Source organism: Plasmodium brasilianum, chromosome 8, assembly GCF_023973825.1.
Source record: "Plasmodium brasilianum strain Bolivian I chromosome 8, whole genome shotgun sequence".
Classification (NCBI taxonomy): Eukaryota; Apicomplexa; class Aconoidasida; order Haemosporida; family Plasmodiidae; genus Plasmodium; species Plasmodium brasilianum.
In genome coordinates this window covers 1765015-1776697 of record NC_090121.1, presented here as the reverse complement: position 1 = coordinate 1776697, position 11683 = coordinate 1765015, and the positions used below count along the sequence as shown (strand labels likewise).

Sequence of the window (11683 nt, the reverse complement as noted above, 5' to 3'; positions counted from 1 at the left end):
ATGCTGAATGAAAATGACGCGTTCGGAAGCCGCTTTAAAGAAAAGGGCGGCGTGTTCATAGAAAGTGATGATGATAATTTTGAACAAATCGATAGCTATCAAAGTAGTATAAATTACAACAACGGAAAGGAACACTTTGTAGAAATAAATTCTTTTCAAAATAATGCTTATTGTCTTAATTCAAGAGAAAAAAAAAATTTAAAAGATGATGACTTGTTCAGAACTTTAAATGACACTTTTTGCACAACTAATTTTAAAATGGATCAAGAAAATTTAAAGGAAAAAAATGGAAAAAAATATTTGATGCCATATAATAACAGTAATAAAATTACCAATTCGGAGAAGGTTTTACATAATTACAATAAAGCAAAAGAAGATCTCGATGAAATGAATAATAATATAATCTCATTTAACTATGAAAAGGAAGCAACGTCCACTGATATGGTATACGATGCATTTTTAAATGATGATAATTATTGTAAATCTCGGAGCACTTCTGTTAATTTTACAGATAGTTCAGAATACTGCAATATGTTCCCAACAAGAGGGGTCAAAGACCCCAAAAGTTACCCAGTAAGGAGCAGTAACAAGGAAAATTGGAAAGGAATCAATAATGATGATAATAATTATGATAATGATAGTGATAATAATAATAATGATAATAATGATGATAATAATGATGATAATAATGATGATAATAATTATGATAATAATTATGATAATGATAATGATAATAATAATAATGATAATAATGATGATAATAATGATGATAATAATGATGATAATGATAATAATAATAATAATAATAATGATGATAATAATTATGATAATAATAATGATGATAATAATAATAATAATAATGATGATAATAAAGATGATAATAATGATGATAATAATGATGATAATAATTATGATAATAATAATGATGATAATAATGATGATAATAATTATGATAATGATAATAATAATAATAATGATGATAATAATTATGATAATGACAATGATAATAATAATAATGATAATAATGATGATAATAATAATGATATTAGTGATAATCATACTGATAAGCATTACATGAACGATAGTGACGACTGTGCGAATAACAGCATCATGAACATGAACAGTTACAAGGACAGCAATAATTATACACATAGTAATAATTGTAATGACAGAAACAACACTAACAATTGTGAGCATGGCAATTTGGATGAGTATGACTATAGCAATAGCAGTAATGATACTACTACTAATAATACTACTACTACTAATAATACTACTATTAATAATACTACTATTACTAATAATAATAGTAATAGTAATAATACTACTACTAATAATAATAGTAATAGCAGTAATAATAATAGTAATAATAATACTACTACTAATAATACTACTATTAATAATAGTAATAGTAATAGTAATAATAGTAATAATAATGACAACTGCGATGAAAGTGGGGATCGTAATTGTGATAACATAAGGGACGATAACAGAAGTAGTAGTAACAGAAGTAGTGGTAACAGAAGTAGTGGTAACAGAAGTAGTGGTAACAGAAGTAGTGGTAACAGAAGTAGTGGTAACAGAAGTAGTGGTAACAGAAGTAGTGGTAACAGAAGTAGTAGTAATATAAGCAACTATAACTTATGCGACGGTAACATGAGTTATGGTATTAATATTGAAAAAGTGTATGAGAATGAGGAAAACAATTTTATTAATGTAGGTGATGAAGAGGAGTATAAAAGGAAAGAGGAAGATACGAATGAGGATGAAAATAATAACGATGAAATTAGCGACAGAGAAAATAGTACTGATAGAAATAACACTGATCTATGTAACCCTGATCTATGTAACCCTGATCTATGTAACCCTGATCTAAATAACTCTGATGAAGTTAAGAAGGATCACTTAAACACGCACATCGTTAGTGGGGATGATAAGGACAGCCGTGTCAATACTCCCAACCGAAAGGATAATTCGGAAATAAATAACAAATGTTCTAACTTGGATGCTAATGACAAAGATCGCCTTATAAACAAGAGAAGTTGCATAGATGATAACGAGCAAGTAGACAACTGTTATAATAACAAGGACGAAACCGATGGATCTATTCCAATTAATAACAACAATGAAAATGTACATTTAAATAATAAATGCACACATTTACTTGAAGAAATAAATGAGTTGAAAAAATCGATGGAAAATATGAAAAAGGAAAAAATTTGTCTTCTATCGAAATTTAAGGCATACACCTTAAATAATAAAAAAGAATTTGAAGAATTAAAAATGAAATGTAAATATAATGAAGAAGAAATAGCAAAATATTCAAGTGAAATTAAAAGAAAGGAAGAAGAAATAGAAAAATGGAGCTCTAAATATACAGAAGAAATGATTACATATAAAAAGGCTTTAGAACAGCAAAATAATCTTCATAATGAGTTATGTAAAAAATATGACTTTGAACAGGACACAAATTATAAATTACAAAAGGAAATTAGTTCGCATATTGATGAGATAAACAAACTGGACGAAGAAAATAAAATTTTGAAAATACAGTTAGAAGAAAAAGAAGCGATAATTTACGCATTAGAACAGGAGAACGATGATAAAATGAACAAGCATAAGCAGAAGCAGGATGTGCTGGATTGTAATTTAACGGATAACGACGTTTTGTTCTGCTTTGCTACGGACAATAGTCGCCTTATATGCTTCAAACAAAATAAGGAATATTTTATCATTCCACAAAACATTTTTGAAGAGAGGCATGGAAATATTAAAATTCCTGCATGTGTTCAGGACATTTTTCAAAACGAATTAAATGAATGTAAAAAAATGGAAGCATTAAATTTTAATAAAATACAAGAAGAGAAATTAGAAATTGAAAAAGAATATAACGAGTATAAAATCAAAGTGAGTACTTTAATTAATGAAACGAATGAAAATTATAAAAGTTTGGAGGAAAAGGATTCCCTTATTCAAGATTTAAACAATACCATATTAAAATATGAACAAGACAAGGAGACTTATAAAAAGGAAATTACGAATCTCATTGAGAAATGTAAACTCCTTGAGTTAGAAATATGTAAAGAAAAAAATTTGAGAGAACAGCAAAATGTAGCTATAGTAGATTTAAAAAAACAAATAAAAAAGGAAAAAATGGAATTAGAAAAAAAGTTTAAAGAACAGTTCGATATGGAAACGCAAAAGAAGATTAGTCAAATTAAAGAAATATATGAAAATAAAGAAAAGTTATTGCAAGATAAGATTGAAGCTTTGTTATACAAAATTGAAAAGTTGACTTTTTCGAATGAAGGAAAAAGAAAAACATCGGAAAATTTTAGCCAATTTAATGAAAATGAAAATTTGGACAGTTGTGAAAAAGGAAAGAATGAAATGGATCAGGCAGATGAGTGGACGGGTAAGGACAATGATGAGGAAAATCGTAGTGTGCAAAATCTCGGTGTGCAAAATCATACGGTTGATAGTTTTAATTCTCCAAAGCGCTTACCCTCAGCAGACTCAACTTTGCTGGAAAAAAATAGAGAAAGCGATGACACAAAGATACCAATTTATCCAAATGAGTATAAAAAATTAAAAAAAAAATTAGAAACCTACGAATTTATAATAAATGAAGAAAAGAGAGATAAAAAAAACTTACAAGAACAAATTAATTCTTTAAAAAGTCAAATAAAAAATTATGAATCGATCAGCGGAAATTATGAACATGTCACGTATCAGAAAAATATTCTTTTAAATTTCATTTCACAAATCCCCGCCGGGGTTAAAATTGACGACTATGTCTCAGTCATTTATAACTCGTTTAATTTTTCAAATAAAGAAATTGAATTAATTAACTCAAAAAGATCAAAAAAGTGAAGAAACGGGGGGTGGGAGATATTTTTGCTTGCCCGTTGCTGTACTACTAAGTTCCATTTTTTTTCCTTTTTTGATCCTATTTTTTATACCCATTTGCATTTTTCCCCTTTTTGTTTCCTTTTTTTTTTTTTTTTTTTTTTTTTTTGTTTTTGTCACATTTTTTAAAATAGCTTTTTGTTTCTCTTTTTTTTGTTTCTCTTTTTTTTTTTTTTTCTTTTTTTCTTTTTTTCTTTTTTTTTTGTATAACTTTATTGTGTTCAGTGCCGCATAAAAATTTACGTGCACAGAGCAACTTATTTTTGTTAGTCCTGTATGATCATTGTTTAAATAAAAGAGCAAAATAGGTTTCATATATTTTGTACACACTTTTTTGAGTATATATTTTCCTTTTATAGCTTTTTTTTTTCATAAAGTAAAAATATATATATCATATGTTGTTGTATCATATACTATCTTTTAAAAATATTTTATGATGTAATATTTTACATGCACACAATGCATGTTTTCCTAAACAGGTTAATAAATTTTAAAATAATATTTTAATCTGCTTCAAATATATAATCAAAAGGATGAAAAATAAATAAATATCCTAAACATGTAATATTTTAAGGGTGGGTGTGTGATGAGTAAAAGAATAACATTGTGCTGCTTCTGTACAAATGTGCTATTCGAGGGCCAGAGAGAGAAGCCTCATATGGTTATATATAATTGTCAAATGGACATTTATACCTAAATGCATATCTGCACACACACACACATAATTCATATGTTACCCTCATACGCGTAAATACATGTGTGTATATACGATTTTTGCTCTACTTAGCAGTTCAGGCAAAAAAAAAAAAAAAATTTCATTATACATTCATTCCAACATGTAAATAATTAATCACTATCAAAGTATCAAATCGGCTTATAAAATTATCAAAAACTAACAAAAAGATTATCTTAACAAAGAGATACAAAATGTACGTAATTAAAAAATGAGGAAAAAAAAAAAAAATAAATAAAGTACTACAAAATAAATTAGTGTAAAATAATATAAAATAAATAATGTAGCATCATATGAGATTACCATAAAAAAATATAATATCACAGTTAAACACCAATTGCATATACTGTTTACATAATTGTGTATAATCTATGCAGGAAAAAAAAAAAAAAAAAAAAAAAAAAAAAAAAAAAAAAAAAAAAAAAAAAAAAAAAAAAAAAAAAAAAAAAAAAAAAAAAAAAAAAAAAAAAAAAAAAAAAAAAAGAAAAAGGAAAAAGGGAAAAGGAAAAAGGAAAAAGGAAAAAAAAAGTAAAGATCCAAATAAATATAAAGAAAAGATTTGGATAAAGATAACGAAAAAGCTCATGGTAATGACAATTACAATGATAATTATGATAACTATAAGGATAACGAAAATTAAAGAAATATTAATAGCTTTTAATTCTAATTATTGCCCTTTCTTAAGGTAAAATGCGCCCACAAATAAAACAGGCCTAATAGCAAAATTAAAAAGAAACATATAATTACATAGTTAATAACAAAATTATCCAATATTGACAAAAAGAAGGAGGTTAAAATGACAAATATTAAATTAACAAATGACATGAACAGTCCGACGAAATTGTAAATGTCTGACTTCGACTCCTTTACGTATTTCTGCAAGTTTAGCGACAGCCTAAAAAAGTGGTAAAGGGGAAAAAAAAAAAAAAAAAATGACAAAAATGACAAAATGACAAAAATGACAAAATGACAAAAATGACAAAATGACAAAAATGACAAAAATGACAAAAATGACAAAAATGACAAAATGACAAAATGACAAAATGACAAACGTTGAAAAACAAAAAAAAATATGACATGAAAAAAAAAAAAAAAAAAGCTTAGTAAAGTTGCACAAAATATCGCGTCCCTAACAGCACAATTTTTGCCCTTACGTTGTCTTAAGATTCGTTGAGAAAAAAAAGTAGAATAAACAACAAATTATGTAGAACATTAAAAAGCTGTAAATGTTCAAACGATTTATCATCAAAAAGGGGAAGAAAAAAAACAATAAGGAGGCTCCCGATAGGATGATTCCTCTGCAAAAAAAAAGAAAAAAAAAAAAAAATATGCAAATTTTTACTCAAACGCAGAAATGTGCTAATTTGTTATAAACTGAATGTATACGCTGCATTTCATGCACATTTAATACGCTTGAAAACGCACTGAATCTTACATAAAAATGTCCTTGAGCGCTATGATGTTCTTTTTGTTCGAATAGTAAGATATGTTTTCAAAGCACTTTGTCAACGATATCAATATAACTGCAACAACAACCTGAAGGAATATGTTGTTTATGTAAAAAAACTCTGACACATAGATAGACGTTAACGGAATGAGCATTAGAATCATTATATCCTCTACACTATTTAAATAAGACAAGGAACAAATATAAAATAGCAACGTCTTCTCATTTTTAATACGTAAAATATTATTATATAATTCTGAAAACTGCTTTTTATACTGATCATTAAGTGACAACTCATTATTATTATTATAATGATCATATTCAACATGTGATCTATCAGTTAAGTATTTTTTCGTTTGGTCATTATATATATTAGGATAGTTATTATACGTTACATATTTCTCATTTTTATTATTTTGTTTTTCATAATATCTTTCAAAATCGTTTTCATTGTTATAATCCTTTTCTTCATTTCCGTCTTCAATACTATCTACTGTATTTTGTGATTGGTAGTTATGGTCATTAGTGCTATTCCTCCTTAATGATCTCTCTGCTTGTTCTAGACCTGATGCATATACAACTAATGTTATAATCGTTATGACAGCAAAAATGAAAGAAGACAAATATACAAAAACGTCTCTAAGATATATATCATTAAAAAAATTGCTGAACAAGTACATAATAAAAATAATCAATGGGTTTACAACTATAAAAGATGCATCGAAGAAAAACTGATGTAATGTGAGGAATTTCCTTTTTGCCTTCTCATTAATCTTGAGGTCATATTTTTTGGATAAAAAATCTATACCATTATTATCAATATCAATTAAATTTGATATATTCACTTGTATGTTGTCAACAATTAGTAATATGGCAAAAATCAGTTCATAAAACCGGTTTATGTAATACTTTTTTATCTCATCTGTATAAAGCGTATATAAGAACGGTATACAGAATCCCCATATAACTAACCGAACTGTGTTGGTTGCTATTAAAAAGAATTTTATACTCCTTTTCTTTACTAAATATATAGATACAGGGGTAAATAAAAATAAGGTAAGAAATGATACTAACCTATATACATAAAATATTGAAAAATGCTCAAATAAAAATATTAAAAAAAAAGAAGTAATAGCCCAATGGAATGATGTTCTTATTATATTTAACACCTGACCAATAATATATTTTTTTAAAACATCATCATTAAAAAGAGAATCATCATCTACACTTGATACAGAATTAACTTGATCTGAAGAATTGTAATTGATTTCGTAGTAATCATTTTTATTTGTATAATTACCTTCATTATTGTTTTGTTTAATTTCTTTTTTTTTCTTTAAATTTTCATATATAGAATTATACACTTCACTAAACTTTTTGTCATCTAATGTACTATTATTATTATTATTACTATCCTCCTTTTTTTTCTTTTTATTCTTTTCAAGTATCTTTTTTTTCTTCCTATCCATTTTTTTCAACTTCTCTTTATTAAATGAATTGTAATCATTACTCTCATTTAGATCTTCTTCATTATTCATTATCATCGCTGCTGCACCTACACCTGCTGCTCCTCCTATTCCAAGTGCACCTTCCTCAAAATTGTTGAAGGAGCAGTAAGGAATGTCTTTTATTTCTTCACCTTTCTTTTCATTTTTTACATTGAACATGTTATCGTATTTATTTTTTTTCTTTTTCTTATCTACATTTAACAATAATTCTTTATTTGAATTGTTGTTAAAGTTCATGTCATACATATAATTGTCACCACAAGCTCCTTGTGCTAAGTCATTTCGATCATTAGAATCATTTCTATGATTATTATCTACATCGTATCCTGCTTGGTAATTTTCCTTTTCATAGTAACTCCCTCCATTCCTATATTCATCATCTACATTATTATTATTTCTATAACCATCATTCACATTGTGACCTGAAGTCGAATCATTCATTTCTGCGTTTTGAAGTACATCATCTGAATTGTTCATAACTTGTACATTATCGTCTGCGTATGAATTCATCATAGGGTAAAATGCAAAAGGAGGGAAAATAAGGGGAGAAAAGAAAAGGAAGAAAAAAAGGGGGAGAAAAAAAGGGGGAGAAAAAAAGGGGGAGAAAAAAAGGGGGAAAAAAAAAAGGAAAGAAAAAAAGGAAAGAAAAAAAGGAAATAAAAAAAGGAAAGAAAAAAAATGGCTAGAAAAAAAAAAAATTGCAGAAAAAAAGGCTGGAAAAAAAAAAAAAAAAAACCTCCTCTATACTACATACAACCGTATACTGTGCTCTAAATATTACTACATTTAATTAGTGTACATTTGTATATGTGTACGATGTATGTACGGTATGTATACTTACAACATACATATATGCATCATACTTATATACATTATACATACGTTATACATATATATATATATATATATGCATATATAAATGCACTTCATACGTTTAACATAAATAGATGTTATTTAAATGCATGGTAGGGATAAAAAAAAATTAAAATATAAAAAAAATTGTAAAAAATTAAACAAAATGCGTAAAAATTAATTAGTTCAAGTCAAATAGCAAATCCCATATAAAAGTACCTACAAAAGCACATATATAAGGTACATATATAAACGTACATATAAACGTACTCTCATGTGGCATTTAAACTTTAACGTCAAAAATATTATAGAAATTCACAATTTAAAACGATTTTTTTTTTCTTTTAATATTTAATTACTGATTCACAAAAAAAACGGTAAATTTTATTTGTTTACATATTTTTACAAGATTTTTTTTTTTTTTTTTAAATTAAATTTTGCTATTTATGCATTTCACTACGACGAAAATTAATTATGTATAAGATATAAATACATTTTGTACCTAAGTACAATATATATATACTTATGTACAATAAATATGCATAATACATGTAATGTATATATAAATATATATATATATATTTATTGCAGTGCAGACCTCTTTTAAATTTTACTTCCTTTTTCCAATATATATATATATATATATATATTTTTTTTTTTTTTTTGTATAATATACTGATGAACGAAGGAAACCCTAAGTTGTAAGCTTCTCTTTTCTGCAAATATATGATGCATTTAAATGGTATTGTACTGCACATAAGAAAAAGGAGGCAAAGAATTAAAATCGAAGTATTGAAATATTAAAAAATTGTAAAAATGAAAAAAGGAAAAAAACTAAATATTGAAAAAATGAAAAAAGGAAAAAATTAAAATTAAAAAAATTGAAAAAATAAAAACCAAAATCTTTATGTAAAATAATTGACGAAATTTTTATTTTACAGAATAAATTTAAAAAAATTTCAGTATAATTTAGTATTTTAAATTATATGTATATATAAAATAGGTACATATATCCTTTATATGCTATACATGTAATTATTTTCCTAGTGTATAATTCTAGCGGTGTGGTACGTATAAAATATGCATATATTATAAATATGTATAAATATAAATATTGTAAAACGTAATACTTCAAAAGCAATGCTTTTATGCCACCTTGTGTAATAGTACTTGACACGTAAAAATATATACTTTCATTATTAAATATAAAAAGGGTAAAATATATAATATTTTTTTCATAGCTACAAAAATGCTGTTTTGACCACAGAACATTTTTTCGTATTTTTTTTTCGCATCATGAAAATGTCTTTTTTTTATGTTCTTATTTAATTACAGAAGGAAAAAAAAAGAAAGAAAATAAAAAATATAGTTAAATGAAACGATTAATTTCGCTTTCCGCTTAATAAAAGAACGCTAGAGAAAATATAAATTTATTTTTTATTTTCACATGGGGAATTATAATTAGCTATATTTATATATGCTTATGTTTAGTTAAATTGCCTGTAGTATCATTTCAGTAGTTGCAATATTTAATACATTTTATTATTTTATTTATATTTGTCTTTTATTTTTATTTTTTTTATTTGGCCCATACTTACTGTTTATTTTTGTTTTGTTTTATCCTTCTAATGAATAAAAAATACGTATGGAAAATCGTTTGATCAATGAGCAATTGAATCGATGGGTCTACCGTTGATTGGATCGTTTGTTGAATAATATATCATCTGACGACTGAGTAAATATGGCGTTTATGTTTAAGCGAGAAGGCTGTTACAGCAAAAACAGACTAAGCGAATTATTTAGAAAAAATAAAAGCTTTGTCAATCAGCTGATGTACGATTTAACGTCATTTCATTACGAAAATTATATGAAAAAGAAAATTCACAAAAATATTATGAACAATTACAATAGTAAAATAAAAATAAAAATAATATAACAGCATCTTTTAATATGTATGATATTAGTTTTTTACGTGTTGTAAAAAGAGTATTTCCCCATTCCACTTCTTTCTTTTATCTATCTTTTGCTTTTCCGTTTAGTTTGCACTTTTTGTTGATATTTATGGTTGATATGTATGAGCGAATATGTTACATGTATACGTATATATAAATACGTATGCAAGTTCATTTTGTACTTAATTTTACGCGTTTAACCCTGTTTTCCCTTCTGACAGATATTGAAAAAATACAGTCGATGCTAAATTTAATAAACGGTGATAAAGAAAATGCTTTTAAAATTAAAACAGGTACTTTGCTTCTTTTTTTTTTTTTTTTTACCACCTGTCATTATTTATGTACATTTTATCCTTTGCTGATTATCCTTTGCATTATATCATTTATAATTTGGTTATTAAAGTTTTTCTTCCTTGTATTTTTCATTTATAGGCCACTTTTACTTTCGCAGTGGGGTTTCAGTTATAACTCCACATATACATCAAACCAACGAATTTGCCGAGAATAATAATTACATGTACAATTTTAAAAACATTAAAAAAAAGTACTTGAAAGAAGTGTACGATTCGTATAAGCACAAAATTGGTGGAACAGATCCGTCCGTTCCTGTTTTTTACAAGCATAAGTAGCAGGTGCTGTGTAATACCGACACAAGAATGTGTGCATTTTTGTATATTATATATATGCTTATGGCTAGCTAAAAAAAGTACATTCACCACTTAAAAAAAAAAAAAAAATTAATATATAAATAAATATTATACAAATATAGAATAATACATGAACAGGTCATGTGATTTTTAAAAGGAATTCCCTCCATTTATGAATATAATATATATATATATATATTATATGTGTGCGTCTGAATAGGACAGCCGTACGCAGGAAAATAAATTTGTCTTATAAAAAAAATATATTTTTGCTTATATTTTTGCTTATATTTTTGCTTATATTTTTGCTTATATTTTTGCTTATATTTTTGCTTATATTTTTGCTTATATTTTTGCTTATACGTTTGCTTATACATTTGCTCATATTTATGCGAACATGCGTGCCGACATATCCGTTCGCATGTATGTTCATATTTTTAGCCATTTTTTTTTTTTTTTTTTTTTCCCTTTTCGTTTCTCTGCCTCACTCTCTAACAGCTAAAAAAGATTACGCAAAATGAAAAAAAAAACGAAATAACAAAATTCATTTACATTCATCCTTTTTATTTATTATGCGCACCAAGTTAATTTTTCTTAATAATTAACATTACAAAATAAAGCATGAAAAGGGGTAA

General features: G+C 25.8%; 3 protein-coding genes across 3 annotated transcripts; 2 read left to right on the top strand and 1 right to left on the bottom strand.

Annotated features, from left to right (window-relative positions):
- MKS88_002540 (uncharacterized protein) lies at positions 1-3873 on the top strand (the record flags this gene model as incomplete). Its single annotated transcript, XM_067215560.1, has 1 exon — positions 1-3873. One exon carries the CDS (start codon positions 1-3, stop codon positions 3871-3873), a length of 3873 nt encoding a protein of 1290 aa, XP_067073974.1.
- An 854-nt stretch (positions 3874-4727) lies between these two features.
- Positions 4728-8110, bottom strand: MKS88_002539 (transporter; the record flags this gene model as incomplete). Its single annotated transcript, XM_067215559.1, has 6 exons — positions 4728-4817; positions 4946-5011; positions 5390-5537; positions 5911-5940; positions 6078-7011; positions 7264-8110. The coding sequence occupies 6 exons, from the start codon at positions 8108-8110 to the stop codon at positions 4728-4730; spliced, it is 2115 nt and encodes a 704-aa protein (XP_067073973.1).
- Positions 8111-10190: 2080 nt separating this feature from the next.
- On the top strand, positions 10191-11030 carry MKS88_002538 (uncharacterized protein; the record flags this gene model as incomplete). Its single annotated transcript, XM_067215558.1, has 3 exons — positions 10191-10359; positions 10623-10694; positions 10834-11030. The coding sequence occupies 3 exons, from the start codon at positions 10191-10193 to the stop codon at positions 11028-11030; spliced, it is 438 nt and encodes a 145-aa protein (XP_067073972.1).
- Between the last annotated feature and the right edge of the window lie 653 nt (positions 11031-11683).